Below are 18,395 nucleotides of genomic sequence, written 5' to 3' on the forward strand. Positions count from 1 at the left end.
CCAAAGGGAATTAGGTGGAATGAAGGAAAAATACTTTTTTTTTTTAAATTTCTGCTCCTTAAATAACATTTCCAAGCTCATTTTATAATTTAAATTGTGGTGCTGTGTCGTGAGATAAAATACTTAACATTTTTAAGCTATGACTTAACATTTTTTGATTCTTCTTTACTTCCATAGTAGACCAAGTCATAACAGCTACATTTTAAACAGTTTTAAATACAAATGGATTCAGTGTCATTGCTAAGTCCATAATAAAAATTATTTTAATGGTCCAAGGAGGTAAACAGACTATTGGATTTAGTCAAAAGAACACAAATGTTCCACAGTAAGCTATTCTATACATGTTGTGTGGATCTTTCCAATTTTGCATGCCCTCCTTATACTGTGTCCAGCACTTTGGATTAATAAATCCCACTTCACAGAAGTTAAAATAATATTGAAATCCTGTCAGCTGGGGCTGACCAGTGGTTACGTTTTCCACAGGGTAATGCAGTTGCAAGGACGTCAGTCTCGTTCCGCTGTGTGGCTCTCTTTGATGGACACTCTTCCACAATGATAATAACAAGGCACATGCTTGTGCTCTCTGTGGGTCAGTGTCCTTGGCAGGTCTTGCAGCACATCTGTCTGAAGTATGCTCGACTGCAGAACTTGAACTTCAGCACCAGTGGGCAATATGCCACTTTGTTCACATCTTTGCACTCTAATAATTAAGAACATTAAAGAGAAAAAATCAGAAATAAAAATTGAAGTACAAAGAAAATTTGACATTTAACATGCTGCTTCTCTATCCATCCACCTTGCCTTCTTTGTAACTACTCTTTCTAGTCCAGCCTAGTGCACACAATATATTTTAAAAAGCCATAAAAATGTTTGCAGGGCTTCTCTCCCAGATATTTAGGAGTGTGCCCACTTTGTCTTGGAAGAATTATCATTTATTGGGATAAATGATCACTTTAGACAGCTAGGAAATGTGAGTCATTTTTCTAACAATACTTCTATAGCTTCTTTCTCAGGACTTATTTTATCCATCCATGAGAGTTTATCCAAAATCTAAGATGATTTGCACTATTTGGTACCATGCCTCTGCATTTGTAAGAATCCCTGAAATAGAATGTGCATTGCAGCTAATGGGGGTGGAGAAAATGACAAATGTTATGAATAAAGGCACCAACAGTGTGAGTTCAGTGACTGGACTGAATGGTGGATTATACTTTAGGCTTGGTTCCACACATCCACAATTTCTTTTATGCAGGAGGAAAAGCCATTTTTATGCCTGTAATAGACATGTAAGAGCCTTTTTTCATAGTTGTGTTTTCCCTACATGCTGGGCTTACTGCCCCAGCAGCCCTTGTCATACTGGCAGGTAACTCTCCCAGGAAGGGAGAACAACAGCTCAGCCACGCCGGGGAAGGATTTCTTCTTTTCCATCCCACACAGGTTGTATCTAAAGTGACTTGTGGGGGTACGTTACAGGAGCACTGCTAGAATATGCTGTGGTTCTCCTCTGGCTCAGTTTCTTTTCTGTAGAAAGAAGGTGGGAATAGGGAATGGAATAGTTTGTTCCATGCCCAGTTCTTATTCTGATATAGCTGGAGACAGAGCTGTATCTGAGAGCTCAGGGGTACACTCAGGTTCTACAGCTCAGATGTTGCTGCTGCAGATTTCCTCTGCACTGGAGTGAATATTGTGATAGATGCCTGATAGGGGATTTTTAGTTAAAAGCATTTGCACAGTTCCATCCAGACTGATATTAAAATAGGACTTTGGCAAGGAGCTTTGCTTCACATGTAGGAAGATGGAAGAGATGTATACAGAGAAAAAGTAAACCCCACAAGTTTGAATTACAAAAATTAAGTGATGGGAAGAATGAAATTAGATTCATTTCTCATAAAATTATTTATCTCAAAAGAATGCTCTAAGTTTTTACTCTTTTAAGGTTGCATTTGATACTGGCTTCCTCCTACAATCTTTCTCAAATTACAACATTAAAGAAAATGTGAATAAAAAGGAGATGAACTAGCAGTACTTTGACCATTATCGTATTTTGTATTGATTTGACATCTAGAAGTGAAGACTGGAGCCCAGGATGCTGTTGCTCCAAGGCATGACAGAACAACAGTCCTTGACTCCGAGATGTCTGTAAGCCAAATATGAAAGAGACAACAGACACACCAAGCCAGTAAGAAAAGAAAGAAGTAATAGTGAAACAAACACAATCAGCATGTACAATCATTCAGCTACTCCTATTTGTCTTCCTTCTACATACAATCTCCTAGTACATTATTTTTGCTCTGGAACAGGTAGCTATGGACAGTGCGTTCAGGCTGCAAGCACACTGTAGTAGCAAGTTAAGTGCAGATGAGAATTTTTAGTATTTGAGTCTAGGAAAGCATTAGTGAGGCTGAACTTCAGGGTCTTTACTGAATGGTATTTCTGATAATGGCAATATGCATGCTTTTAGCTAGATAAGCAGAGGTCATGAAATGATTTAAACTTTCACTTCATTAACACAGATATAGTGCTTTCATTGTAATTTTTTTTACTCCACCTAACCAATGTTTTATGTACTACTTTTCTAATTTTTTAATTCGCAATTTGGAAACAGAGTTGGATGCCAGGAGAAAAGACATTGGGAGCAGTTGGTTGAAGCAGACATATTTCTCTCTTAAGCAACTGCACATGGTCACTGTGTTTCACCGAGTTTCAAAAACTGTTCCCAAAAGAGGCCAAGTATCTTCCAGAAATATTTCAGGTCCTTGTGTCTGTGAAAACTGGGAATATAGGAGAGACAGAGGGCGAATTATAAATGAAGTGAGGAATAAAAAGGTTCACTTGATCTTGACGAGATGTAAAAAGTTCACTCAATCTCAAAAATAACCCTCATACACATTGTATTTAGTTAAATATAGGTAAAGCCACTAACTGCATTTTTGCTAAACGTAGGATTTGAAATTATCCTATTTCGTGTTTCTTTAAGTTATTCCTCCTCTTGACTAAAATGGGACCCTGTTCAGGCAATGCCATTTGGACAGCAGTGAGACAATATTCTGGAAATTGCCCACAACTTCTGTTTTAAAAATCAGTTTTGAAATAGATATGGTGGCTGATGAAGTAGCCTATTCTTCACAGGACTGTGGTTGAATGGAAGAGGTTTAGCAGAGCCCTTTTTGTTCCTAGTAACTACTGTTAATAAGTTTCAGTAAGCTACATGCATTAAACTCTCCCTTCCTGAACTTTGTGGCAAGATCAGACAATATTATGATATTAAGTATCACGTTACGGTAATAAAATCACAGAATGTCACTGTGTCTTCAGCTAAAGAGACTGCAAAGACATACCACACAAAATACAAGGAAAACTGAAATGACATTAAAATAGATAGTTTTTCAGGTAAAGTTTCAAATGTCCTTTAGCAGTCTAGATTCAGCAGACAGATACCTATACTTAAGAGAATAAAAAAATTCTGAATACATTTCAAATCGTGTGGTACATGCTGACTGTAATTCACTTCCAGCAGGAAATGCAATGTTACCCTCATCAGTGGCAGCCCATCTAAACCCCATCTACAATATTCTAAATCACCAATGAAGAGTTTACAGAAAACAAAGAGCTAAAGCAGATGTAAAATCTGACAAAATATATTGTAACTTACTTTAACTATTTCTGTATCCCCAAAATTTTGAGTCTTATTTTATGTAAACAACCCGTACTTTCCCCAAGAAAGTGCTTCCAAACTTTACCAACATGATGATCATACTGGAGAGTGGCTCAAGCTTCCTCAAAAACATGTATGTTCTTATCTTGGGTTAGCAGAATTAAATTGTCCAGAAATTGTTGAATGGTTTCCATAGGCTGCGAGCACCAGAGTTTGGCAAGTGAAGGGAATCAAAGAGGTTTGCTAGGATTTGAAATAGGAAGGGAATCCCCTCAGCTAGTCTGACCCTGCTGCAAACCAACGACCTGTGGCTGAAGTTGCTTTTGCACCACAGTGGGGCCCAAAGCACGAGGCAGTGCTACTAGGTGGCATGTGGACAACGTCTCTGTGTGCAAGCATGTATGCTCTGCTACGCACATGCACGCCCAAGGGGCAGAACCCTCCCTCTGAGAGACCTGACTCCTTCCCTGAAACCCAAATACTGATACACAGTTCACATCCCACTGCACCTGGAGAGAGACAGAAGCGAGTGTACAGGCACAGTACGCCCCTCTCACAAATACATTCACAAGGAAATACCAGAACTCAATTCTTTCTTTGAAAGTATTATCTTTCAAAAAATGGTTGTGCTCTTTAGGATTAGTTAGCTCTCGAAATCTTACAAGCTTTCCAGCATCTCCTGTATGCTGAAAAAGATACACCTCTCTGTTTAAGGGGTAACACGTTACTAACACAAGAGATGTCAGCTCCTTTTGTGTCTAAGAGGATTTTTTTAAAGGCAGAAAATGTGCAATATATGCACGTTATTCTGCAAATCCTCAGTTTGTGCTTCTTATATTCAGTATTTATTAGCAGCTCTCAAATGTGCATAAATTAGAATATATATTTAAGAAATACTTGCAAAAGTACTGAAAAAATACCTTGAAGACAAAATTGTTGGCTAATTTGGGGATAGAGAGCCCTTAGTGTTTCATGGATTGCAGGAAGGTTCTTCTGAGAGGATGTAGGCATTTTAAATTGTTAAATGAATTCTGAGATTACATTTACTTTTGAGCCATTTGAGCCAAGTCATCACTTACAAATAATCAGTGGTTTCCAGTAAATACCTTCAGTGTGCGACATAAGAAAAATTGGATGGTAAGTGGCAACGTGTTGGGAATTGTATCTACTGGAAGAGATTGTGCTGTATCTTTTTCCCCTCAATTCTTCCTAACTGCGCTAATGAGGCCGCATGGCTGTCAGTAAGGAGCTGGCTCACGCCTGGCCCACTCAGAGTGCAGGCCAAAGAGCTGAAGTCCATCTGGAATACTGTGTAAGTGATTTTCAACATTTTCTATTTGTGGATCCCAAAAATTTTCCAGTGAAGCTGTAGGTCCCTGAAAAACACTATTACCAGCAGGCTTACTTTTCATAGTTACCCTGCACAGTTCCACTGTAAAGTTCACAGCCACCCAGTGTACATAGATCACACACAGAAAACCCCTGACTGTATTCATCTATAGGAGATTAGCATATTTTCCTGATAATATTGAAGAATTACTAATGTAATGACTATAAATAACAATATGACCTTGTCTTCCTGAAATTAAGAGGAGACTGGGACTAAATCATGTCCACTTAGAAGTACTTTATTACCTTCCTTACTTTGGAAAAAGTCAACATCTGTGTTTGGAAATAAAATTTCATTTAGCCTTTGAGCTTTAAAGGGCAGAAAGTTTCCTAGTTTTATAATCATCACCTGAAGATTAGTTGAAAGCACTACACATAAAAATGGGAATTAAAACAACCAAGGAAAATTCTATCATGAAGATGTTTTTCAAATGACAACATGGGATGATAAGTCCCTATTTAAAATTAAAACTTCCAAGCAGTAAATTACGGTGCTCATACACTGAATCATCAGTGTATTTCTAGGAAGATTTTAGTATGCTTGCATTTCATCACAGACATCTCCATCTGACAGACTTTTACGACAACTTTGAATCTATGGCATGAACCTGAATGGATACAGTAGGTATTGAATGAACACCAAATCAGGGTAGACTGTAGCATAAATTTGCCTTTTTTAAAGAATTTAAAATCAGAGTATTTGTTCCATATAAACAGGATATTAAACTCCAATGTAGTTGGAGAACCTGTGCAAAAGATACTCCATTATATACTGCACAAGGACTAGTTAAGTTAGAAGGAGCAGTGTTAGTGACATTGCGGTCAAGTACTCAAAATTTAGGGAATAACTGTTTTAAAAGAATTATTATTGCTGTGCAATCTTTCTTAATTTTGGGGCATGTGTGTTTTGATAATTTTTTATTCCTTTTCCCCATCCACACAAAATGAAATATACTCATCTGGTGAGCAACTATTCTAAATTTTTACAATCAATGAGGAAACTTTTTTTTCCCCTCCTAGCACTCCAATTCTACTTTGAAGACAGCATTTCCTAATAGGTTGGCTTGGACAATTTATGACTTCAGATCTGAAGCCTTTCATAAATATTGATAAGCTTATTTTGACATCATTATCTAATATATCCTCTAGCAAAAATATGTTATGATGAAGCTAGTTAATAGTCTGATTAGACTGTATCATGTAAAAAATACTGTAATTATTTCAAACAGGCATTATAAATACAAGAAATTAAAAGTTAATTAGAAGAAGCTGACAAGTAAGTCAAAGTATAAGAACAGGCTTGTAGCACTGTGTAGCACTAAATCTGTGGTTCCAGTCTTTCAATGAACATGTAATTAACTATTTTAGCCACTACATTGTTATGTTAACCACTGATGTAGCAGACAGAAGGTCAGTGGATGAGAAGTATATCATGCTCCCCCTGCTATTATGGACATTTCCATTGAACCAATAAAGAGACCGGAAAATTAATGACACAGAACAATGGTATTTTGTCCATGACTTAGCCTACATATTTTAAGGGTGTTTTTTTTAACAAAGAACCTGTATTTAGGTTTTTATTGACTTCACCTTTGAACTACAATGACTAACTAGAAAACAATTGTTTACAATTCATTCACTGTCTGAGAGATTATGTCATGTAGACTTTTACTAATTAATTAATGAAGGAATACTGACCACATCACTTTACTCTTTCCAAAATAAATTCTTTTATGATGGCAAACTTACCTTCTGTGTTGGAAATGGGAGTACTGTCACATTTACTTTCACACTGCTGCATTGATGGAGGTCTAAGTGTTTCTGGACACTCGCTGGATGCTTGTCCGGTGTATGAGAGGCACTGTACTGTTCTCATCTGTTGCCCAAGACCACACTGTGCAGAACACTAAAAATAAGAAAAATAAAAAAGTAAAACAACTTGTATCCCATTTTTAAATATAAAACAAGACAACAGGAAAGCAATCAGCAACAGTACACATGCACAAATTTTAAAGAAGAGAGGCATCTGAAGGGATTTGTTTAACACAGAAAATAATTTTCATAAAATAGTTTAGAATTTTTCTTTTTTGACAGTACATGTGAGCACTTGTCTTTCAAAGAAAATAAAACACAATGCAATGTTGGCTCCCCAAGCAGTTCAGATTTGAGGTATAAGAATATAATTTACACTGTTTCATATATCATGTTTGAGTTTAAGTGCATGTTTTCAAGAGAGAAACAATCACTTTAGAATAAAGGAAAAAAAACCAAGGAGAACAAGAATTCAAATCTGCTAGAGGACTTTTTTTAAGGAAAAAGGAAACTATCTTTCAAAGAAAAAAACTTCGCTGTTTCAAAACATTTTTTAATTTCTATAACTAAACAGTGGTTTTAGTACAATATCAATTTAAGATAAATGCACATCTGAACAATTACCATAAAAGAAAAGCTGATTAGACTGTAATACCACAAGTGATTGTCCCCTGGTTAGTTCAGCTAAAGCATTTTATTTTCATTAGTGGCAAATTACTCAGCAAACTCAGAAACTGAAACATCCATTTGTTATTTTAAAAATAGGCCATTGATCATAATTGAGACGCAAAAACATGAAGAGAGAGGGAAACTCAGTATATCATATTTAGAAACACTGCATAATGGCAGCACTATTCAGCCTGTCCTGTAACAATTTAGTTCCCTGTATGGTAATTCAGAGTATTTTATGTAAAATTATATAGAACAATAGAATTATATAGAAAGGTTTTCTGGCAGAGATCTCTCTCTCTCTCTCTCTCTCTCACTAAAATAGGCATTGGCTTTGTATTTCCGTCATGTTTCTCAAGGAAGTTAAATGTGTTATAAAAATACTAAACCTTGCAACATTGCTGTAACCCAAAATCCCCTTACAAAAAAACTGTACTAAGGACTATTTAGTTTTTTTAAAAATGCATACAGAAACTCATCCAGTAGAAACTAGATTGCTGTCAGCAAATCCTTTATAGTTCAGCAGACAACTATCATTCAGAATCATATTTCAATTTGAGACACACAGGGGAGCAGCTTTTCTTTCAGTCATGGGAACCATCACTTATTCATTTCCAGCAACATCTTATCCTTAGAAGGTGCTAATATGTAGGAGGCTAACAGCAATAACTACCTATATGAACTATCTTACCTGTCCCCAGTCTCCAGTAACCCAGCGAGGAGGAGGACATCGGCCTAAACTACAGCGGATGCGGACTGGTGGCTTGCTTTCCTCTTGACATTGCGCAGCTGGAAAAGTTTTTAAAAGATCGCTGCTTTTGCACAGAACAATTCGGTGTTTGAATCCTGGGCCACACTTTGGTGTGCACTGAAAAAATGTTGATATAAATAAACAATGAAAATCTCAGTAAAAAGTCAATAAAAGTGTCAGAAATGTTATGGAAAACAGAAGAACATATTTATGGTCTTATAATTAAACTATAATCAGAATTTTCCCAAGGTGATAATGATAATTTTAAAATGTTTAGAAACACAAACAAGCTGACTGATGATTGCTTTATTAAGTACAAGTTTTTGTAAGTTTTAATTTGATAAAAGTAGATTTCCTTTGCTATTTCTATTTAGGCTACAGTGTTACTATTTACTTGTATATACAAGAGCCTTTAAGTGATTAAGAAAAGCACTTTGCTGCAAAGTAGAAAGGTCTGCCACAAGTAGCACTATGATGAAAGAAACTTGAGTGCGCATTTCAGAAATTAAAAGTAGAACTATCTGTTCTTAATATGACCTTAGTACAGTCTTTCTCCACCTCACTTACTGACTACTGAGCTACAATGAACGCATTTTTCTTCAATAAACATATGAGAAGATAAATGCTTTACTGGACTCCACAGAAACGAGACTATTCAGATAGAAATACTGTACCCTCTCCTACAATGCATGCTTTTGCATTTTCTATTTAAATTTTAATTCTGTTTTCACGCAGTTCTTGTTTTTCCTCCTTTTATCAGTCCTCTGCTTGTTCTAACAGCAAGCAGATAATAAAACAGTAATTTGAAAAGATGCAGGTCTGATGACCTCTGCTTTTCTTCCTCTTTCTTCATATTGGTTCCCCCTCCCTTCTTCTTCCTTTTTGCTACTGACTATTAACTGTCATTTACATTAGCACAACTGCAGAATGGAGAAGAACCAAGTGCTAACAAAATTAAAACTCAAGACCTTCCCAAATCAGTCTCTCTTTAACATATGACCAGGAGATTTTGCAAGCACAGTTTTAGAACTATTGGCATGTTAATCTTTATCCCATAAGCATATCTGCAGTATTTGGACCAGAATGAGTTTCTGAGAGCATAGACCTTACATACAGATTATGCTAAACCTGTCAAGACTGGAACTGCCTTTCATATGAGAGCAGCTGTAGAGACAAAACATTATCTGGGAAATAATACTATGAAGAACTGAGGCAATATTCAAGAGGTCACACACCAAAGGCCTTCCGCACATCCAGAACAGGTCAGTATGTAACTGGGGAAAAAAGAAAAAGCCCTAAGATTCATTTTAAAAAAAAATTACTTGAGTGATCCAAACTTTACTGTTGTATGCCTAATCCTGAAGCTTAACTGCCTAACTTAAAGAAATTTTAAAACATTCCACAGTACTACGTAAGGTATTGATATTCCCTATACATATGCAAAGGTGTACAGATATATATACCTCAAAACAAGATCTTTAAGAAAACCTCTCGGTGAGAGCCACCTAAACTAGTCAATTCACAATGGACAGGAGTTTATTATCCAGAACTGCAAAATGAGTATATAATCATTTTCCTTAAAATTTAACCTTTCCTTTCCTATTTTATTCTATCCTTTTCTATCAAGGTACTGCCTCCTTATCTGCAGTAGTTCAGTGTTCAGAATTCTGATACAGAATAGCCAGGTTCAATTGTCCTCATACTGAAGGGGCTTTAACCCCAAATCTTGCGTACCCTAAGTACCTGCCTACCAGAAAACGAGGGGAAAGAGGGAAGTAAGAGAAGAAATATCTCTATCTCTCTGGCTGAACAGCAAAAAGAATATTAATGCTAAATAGAGAACAAAAAAGAATGATAACGAATATGTGGGGTCTTCAGCATTATGATCCAGACTCCTCAGTTCTAGTCCAAATTCTATGGAATGTTGTGCGTATTTTCTCCCACAAATATTTCATGTAAAGTGCATGACTTCTAAGCAGGAACTAGAAGCAAGCGCCCCTTCCTAGCTGAGTGCTTAAAAATCGCTTGCGCTCAATCTCTTCTCAGTCACCAAGCATTCTGTCAAAAACAAACAGACAAGGTTGTAAGGACTTTGTAAAAAATGTCAAAACCCAATGTGCCTATGCTGTTTCATAATCTCCAGAATGTGTTAGCAAATAAGCAAGAGTTTGAGGGTCAAAATTTGAGTTTAGGTGCATCCACTTTCTAGTCCTGCTTGAAGACAGGTTCTTTTATCTACGTCTAAGCTGCCATCTGAGAAAAATCTTCTTTCAGCTACTGGTACCAGAAGAAAATAATGTCCCTTAAAAAACCACTTTTTTGGAGTCATAGTTAAAATTCCACTAAATAAGATGGACTACACCCTGTCCCCAGAAATGAAAATGAAGTAAGGAAATAAATTGCCTACAATAATTCTGAATTACCAAAAATAAAAAGCATCAGTAGAATTTAACAAAAAATGTATATCTCGCATTGCAAGACAAAATACCCAGACAAACAAAAACAGGAAAAAGAATCTTCCATTGCTAAATACTTCTAGAATTTTTGACTCACTCAGTGGAAGTCATGACTAATGGTAATATGAATGCAAGGTAAATGTGATAAGGCTCTTCTCAAGAAATCCTTAGATTATTTTTTGCCAGTTTATTTTATTATCTGGAAAAATATAAAAGAATTTACAGGGGGCAGAATAATTCAGTCAAAGCTCAACTATTGCAAAGCCTGAAAAATTTTATGGCAAAACTGATGTTACCCAAGAATGACTACATTCTGCTGGGCAAGACACTGTTAGCTTTAATTACTATTTGATAAAAGCACTTTTACATTCTCCTAAGGACTCTATTTAATCTCTATATTTACAAAATGTTTTTGTTTCTCTGACCAAAAAGATACAGAATTTCCTGTAAATTATCATAGAAGACTAAAAAAAAGTATAACTATATTGATGCTCCACAAGTGCATTAGCATATAGAAGGGTTCTATTATTGTTTAATTTGTATGACGTATTGCTTGTTTTGAGTATGAAAACAAAACAAAAGTTTAGAACCTGCATTCCAGACAAAAGTAGCAAAGTTTGCCATTGGTTTCAATGGAAGCAGTAGTCAACTCTTCACTTTTTGAGCTGACTCTTGTTTTCATTTTCATGCTTCTGTCAGAAAATCATATAAATACATATACATAAATGTTTATATGTATATATTACTATGGGGATTTTAATACATTATATTTCTGGGATCCCTGAACAGAAAAAAAAAGCTATTTCTTTCATGGTATTAAAATGATATCATTAGTCAAGACAGTTTGCCAAGCTACACCAGGCAAAATTCATACCAGAAAGAACCTGGCACTTTTTTACAATGCCAATTAAATACCATCACAACCAGAAGATTAGCAGAACTTAAATCTTTAGATTAGAATGATTTTTTTCAAAATTATAACATGCTCCTGCTGTATAAAAGGCTGGATATGGAGGCCTTAAAAAGTGTTCAAGCTTCTTATGAGGGTGGCAATGTTGATAGCTCTAAGAATGATATATTCGTGAGCAATGTCTCGAGGAGGTAGCTAACGGGCAGCAGTATACAGACAACATACATCTATGGCTCTGTAACTTGTCATACGGATACTATTATTTGTTAGTACTGAAATGATGTCTAGATATTCCAATCAGAAGTAAAGTACGGTGACAATGGGTGCAAAGAGCTTACAATCAGTGCCACAATAGAGTCTTCAGCTGAACACCCCCTCCCACTCATACATTCTTTCTTCGCTCCTTTCCTTTCCGGTCTAGGTCAGATTCCTTTTCAAAGGGCTGGAATACACTGTACCTTTTCAGGTAGGGACAAGGACCATTTAATACCTTTTCTGCCTTGATTTCGGTGCCCTACTTCTTGTGTGAAATGCCGGCTAACACTGGCATAAAAAAATATTGTTCTCCATGTAGAACGACGCACACTTTTAAGATTCACTGTGCCATTTCTAGGTTTCTTGACGTCCTGATCTACACTGAGAAAAGTTACTGAAAGAAACTGCTTTTCTACAGGTTTTGGGATACAAAGCTGACAACTTTTTATAGAACTGATTCCAAAAAATATCTTTTATCTTAAACTGAACAAAACTAGACATAGTTAAAGTATAGTCTGGCAATGATTTATCTGTTTTATGATAGTGGATTATTAACAAAACCTGGTACAAATAACAGGAGATTCAGAATATAAACAAAAGCATCAGTCTGATAAATTAATGAAAACAAAAAAATTTGGAAGTTCACATTATCTTTTAGAAGATTTTTCTTTGACATAAAAGCTCACTAAAATGGCATTTCATTCATAATTTCTCACAGAACAAAACCAGTTGAACAGTACAGCAAATTGACACTTTTCTTTTGTTCAAAGAAAAATAACATGTATAATAATACTAATAATTATAAAAAAATTGTCTACAGAACTAGTTTCTTCAGCTAAGAAGAACAGATGAAAATTATACAAGCGTGAAATTCAGACAGCATGAAGATGAACAACAACAGCTTCCACGGCAGCTCACAGCACTGTAATTTAACATGCAGATATTACTACTTTTAAGTACTACCATAATGCTTAGACTATTATTAACTAATAGCTGATGGAGTCTCCATCCTTGAAGATATTAAAAAGCTGTCTAGACATGGTTCTGGGTAACTGGCTCTCGGTGAGCGGGGGGGTTGGACAAGATGACCTCCAGAGGTCCCTTCCAACCTCAACCATTCTGTGACTTAGTGAACTATATTACCTGTATTAACAAATTATGGTAAGAGCTGTTCTGTACTACTTCTATGGGTGCTCACAGTGATGCTAGTGATGCTAGAGGCTTCCTTCCTTATGCTTCCAGTTTCCGGAGACTGTAACAACTTTTGGAGCTAAACGTATCTGTGCATAGAAGAGATCTGTGCAACTGCAGGCACATCAGCCTTCGTTATAGTATCCAGTGATTTATCATTTACTTTGAATCAAACACTGTTTAAAGGCAAGCAAGTACACAGAAAATGGGATACAATGAATCACTGGTAGATCATTCCAGTTTATTCTATGAGTCTGCTTTCCTTTTTTTAGACAAAGGAAGTAGAACAGTTCTAACCTACCCAGGCTTCAGTAAAGTATTTGAAAAGGGGATGACAACTGGGTAAAGTTTAGGATTTGAGAGATGCTACTTGCAAAGACCTTCAGTCATAGGACTGATCTGATTCATATTTCTTTCCAGTCTACTTAATGATGTTCATACAAAAGTAGTTTCAGTTGTTCAGTGTTTCTGAAATTACTGAAACTGGCAGGTAGCCCAGGTAACTAACTGACCTTAATGCTGCAGAGTTATGCTCTACAGAAAGAACTGGACAACCATGAAGACATTAATATTTGAAATGGAGTGAATTTTGGCGGTATGACATGCAAGAGCATGCATTTCCCCCCCAAAAAAACCAACAACCAAACCAAAACACCAAACAAACAACAACAAAAAACAACCCCCAAAAAACCCCAAGAAATGAAAAAAAGGAGGACAAAGATCTGGATATATTAACAGAGTGTAAGACGACTTTATGTAATCAATATGTGATAGCTGTGGAACAGAAGAAGCTTATTTAGAGTATACTGATACACTGTAGGTTATGGGTATTTTCAGTAGAGGCAGGAAACGAAAGAATGAGGCACATGTGAAACCTCCTCTAGGATAATATATACATTTAACTCTAGTCATCCATTCCCAAAAAGATGACTTCAAACTGAAACATGAGAGCAGAACGTGATCAAGATTAATTCATTTCTGATGAATAATAGCTGGAAAGGAAGAAGGGCTGTTTCAGATAACAAAAGCAAACAAGTATAAACTGGCATGGAACTAGAACATTAGAACACTTCTTGCAATTCAAAGATTGAAGTTCAGGAATAGTTTTCGAAGCAGCAGTGGGACAAACCCCCGAATTAACTAATTTTAAAGTATAGTTTAATCAATTTATGAAAGCAATTATATGATACGGCTGCATTTGACAGCAAGGACACGGACATGGAAACTCAAGAAATCCTAACTTGTAAGTACTCCAAAGGGTACTTTGAGATAAAAAGTGGGGTGAGATTGGAGTCCACGATAGGAAGGATCTGAAAAAGTATACAGACATTTTTGCACTCTGATTTGCATGTGATGCAGTGCCATTCAAATATATCTGCCTTTCCTTTCAGCTGCACTGGTTCACATTCTTCAAATTTAATACTTGAATCAGTATAAGGTATAATATAAGCTTGGCTTATACTATAACACATATTATCATATTTAACAAAAGATGTTCTTTCTTTAATAAACAGAATACCAATTTTGAGGTCTGCCTCTTGAGGCATGTTGCTAAGAAAGGTGTCTCTTTACATCAGCATGGTTACTTTAGAAAAAAAAAAAAGCAGTTTATTCTGGCTTCTGAAACTGTAAACCCATCATCTCTACTATCCAGCTATTTGCCTGTTCAAAAAACAATGGAAATGGAAATTGCTTTTTTCTTTAAGACAATTATCTCATACCAAATGGCTATTTTAGTTTTTATTATTGGGGTTTTTTTACTACTTTACTATTCTACTTTGTATTTTACTATTTTTCTACTATGATTAATAAAAATAGGTCATAATTTTTTGACAAAACAACAGAACTGACAACACAGAAGGAAAGAAAAAAGAAAAAACTGCTTCCATACTAAACCTATGAGGTTTTAAATTTCTTATTAATCCTTTACTTAGCAAGCAATGATAGAAAATGTAGTAATACTCAGTGGTCAGAGCTCTTGGCTCCACTATTACCAATGAGCTAACACAGCAAAATTTCCTTACTTCTGACCAGTCCAAAGCAACCCACTGTGGGGGACAGGACTGATTGTTGCAGGGCTCTTTTTCAATAGGCCGGTGTGTTAAACAGTTGGTACTGTCCAGTGTCTCCTCCTCAGAAGGTCCAATCTTTCTGATACAGAGAACTGTTCGTGAACGCATTCCTCCATCACAGGTCTTACTGCATTCTGACCAATCTCCTATAAACCATCTGGATAGAAAAAGTTAGGAGACTCAGTTAATGCATTTCAGAAACACAGTAGATAATTGCACAAACCCAGAATCCAAATAGTTTAAATTACTAAACCTGTATCATTATTAACAAAACATGTATTCACAGTGAAATAAAGTAGAAACTTATGGGTCTTTTCACTGAACATTTTAATTTATGCCTCACTGCAATCATATCTTCCAATAATAATACTAGTCAGTATTTTTCTAGAGCAGCAATTTCCAGCCTAGGCTATAGTAGTTAAAAAGGAGTGTTGAGACTGACAAAAATGCAGCTATTTAAGTAGATTTGTACTGGACTTGCCTGAAATTATTTCGCTGAAAGTGGTTTGCAACTGGAAATGTTTGGGAACCACCATTGTAGGTTACAGCACAAGTTAAAAGCCAAGATGGCTGCCTCTCTAGTATCATTACAATAAAATAATTTGATCTCAAAAATCAGGATTTCTGAGAGCTAATTCTCACTTGATTATGAAACATTTCTAAACTTTTTTATAAAAGGCTATACTGAAATGCAAAATATTCTTATTTACTAGAGTAAGTAAAGCTAACACTAGTAAAATAGAAATTCACCACATAGAAAAGACGTCAACAAATATTTTAAAAAATTTAAAGCACTGCATGATAGCTGCTAGAGGGAACTTCTGAGTGTTTGCGTGCACATGGTAAAAGTCAGGAACTGTACAGTATATTTAGATTACTTTGTGTTGCCACAGAGATTAAAGCACCTGTTAATCTAGCTGTAATGGTTTTTTTTTTCCCCTACTGATGAATGGTTAATGCAGCTCAATTCACTGGAAATACCTCTTCACATTGTCGAGCACATTTGGTCTTCAATATTTCATATGTTGATTAGATACACTCGCCTGAAGCATCCTTGCAAAGGATGAAGGTGAAGTCTAGTACGCTATCGCACGTTGCCAACATGCCAAAAATGCCAGGCATGTCAGTCACTGTGGATGTTCCTGGAGGTATGCTTGGAGCTGCCTCGTAAGATTTGTCATTTTCTGAAGCCTGTCAAAAAAAATGTGCCGCTATCCTGTCTTGTGTTACAGAATGTGTAATATATTCTAATATGAACCTAGATCAATGTATAGATGCAAACAAACATGCCATGTTCTGTCATTAATTTCCCAGCAAAAGAGAATTAATTTACAATCCTTCGCCACCAAACTCATGCTTTTACCACAATAAGGAGAATTAGAAGCTCTTCAAAGCTTTGGAGAGGCTGAAGTGTTAATTTTTAGTTGGTACTATGACTTGCTCAAGTGCATTCTCAGGTACCTTTTACGTTTATACTGTATGACACGACAGTACTATTCATAATTCATAGAACTATGAGAGTTACCTGTATCATTTCTTGAAATCTGGAACTTTAAGAGTTACTTATTGTAATAACAAACAAAATATTGTGAACAAACACAGTCTTTGCTGCTGCTTAGGGACATCAACTATAATGTAACTGGCATTCACTTAGAATGAGTAACATTTTCATAACTTTTGGTATACACCACAAGGAAAGCTGAATTGTGTTAATTAAAAAAGGAAATATTTGGCCACTCTCTGTAAAGAGTAAGTCTTATTGGGTGATAAATCTTTCAGCCAAAACGGTCAAATTCCCTTGGGTAACTATCTGTTATTTGAACGGCCGCCTTCTAGACTACTTAAAGGATCAGGAATCAAGAACCCTCCCTTAGGAGTCTGGCATTTTGTATTCACCCTATGGGGAACATCAGAATGGAGGCAGATGTCGGCTGAACTGCTCTGACATATTCAAGCAGATGCTACTTAATACACACTGCCCACTTTCTGAATCTCGATGACTTAAGTTTCACCATGTTCATCAACGTCCCTGCTGTACTGGATGGAAAACCGAGAAGTGTCCCGCGTTGTGGGTTGGGTTTTTTTCTTGTTTTTGTTTTTTAAATAATGGCAGCGCAAAACCCAAAAATTAACCGGTTTGGAATAACTATGTTAACACTACTTTTTAAAGTGCTAATTTGCTAATAGGTAAGCCACACAAAGGAAGGGATAGGGATGTGTTTGGTAAAAAGGAACGGACCAAACATGACTGCTTCCCAACTTCTGCTCTCAGGTACATGGTGTGAGAGTTTAGTTAGTGCACTTATAGCCATGCTAAACAGTGTTATCCAAACAGAATCCAAGTGCGTATCCTTGCAGGGTAAACATATATTTACATATAGACTGTGGGGACAATGATTTAGACCTACTTTAGACCTGTTTGTGAGACAGCGCATTCACATTCAAACACATCCAAGGTGAGAGCAGTGTAATGGCTTCATTTCTGCTTATGTCAAATGAGTATGGTACATGACACAGGGGGAGTAAGTGTAGAAGACATTGCTCTGCCATCCTGCAACCAGTCACCACACCAGGGAAGGAGCTGATACCCTAGGAAGAAACTGGCTTCATGAAGATCTGTTGGGATTTTAATGCATTATAGACTTGTCTCATTCCTCCCAGTGTCCTTCATGCTACAATTTTACAGTTTCTAAGAGGCATTTACAGGAGACCACAGTATTTCTTTATTTTGCAATATCTACATTTAATCAGCATTAATGATTTTCATGCCCAATTAGAATACTGCTACAGATTATCACCAAACTTAAACTAACCAGAGCTTGTGAATCAATAAACTGTTGTATCTCTTCCGTTTTTCCACAAGTTTTATTTGTCTCAAAACATAAGGAGCTGTTGTGCATATGCTGAAATTATTTTCTAGTGCAAAATATCACAACTGTTTCTAAACATCTTTTGTAGTAAGATTAAGCCATGTTGTAGGTCCTTGCCAAATTTCATTCTTAAACAAATGAGCTGCTGTGGTTTTAATTATCTTTTCAAGATATAGCATACAGCTATCTTTAAAAATAAAACTAAATAGACATAACCAAGTAGGGACCTAATCCTAAAGGCACACAGCATTACTGTACAGCACTGAGTATCCTAGAGAGAAAGTTGTTTGACAAAACTATTATCAGTAAATGGTTTGGCCTACTAAGCAGTTTCTGTTTGCCATTTCTCATGTGAACACTTCAAC

The 18,395-nt window shown here is 36.2% G+C and overlaps 1 protein-coding gene across 1 annotated transcript in view; it reads right to left on the minus strand.

The window, feature by feature from the left end:
• Positions 1-590: 590 nt before the first annotated feature.
• ADAMTS6 (ADAM metallopeptidase with thrombospondin type 1 motif 6) overlaps positions 591-18,395 on the minus strand; it is a gene marked incomplete at both ends in the record, with an annotated part of 152,447 nt that continues 134,642 nt past the window's right edge. The window contains 4 exons of the mRNA XM_082337589.1: positions 591-700; positions 6,794-6,950; positions 8,217-8,393; positions 15,113-15,317. Coding sequence (XP_082193715.1) covers positions 591-700; positions 6,794-6,950; positions 8,217-8,393; positions 15,113-15,317 — 649 coding nt within the window. The remainder of the gene's footprint in view (positions 701-6,793; positions 6,951-8,216; positions 8,394-15,112; positions 15,318-18,395) is intronic.

The sequence above is a fragment of the Platalea leucorodia genome (assembly GCF_965183815.1).
Source record: "Platalea leucorodia genome assembly, chromosome: Z".
Classification (NCBI taxonomy): domain Eukaryota; kingdom Metazoa; phylum Chordata; class Aves; order Pelecaniformes; family Threskiornithidae; genus Platalea; species Platalea leucorodia.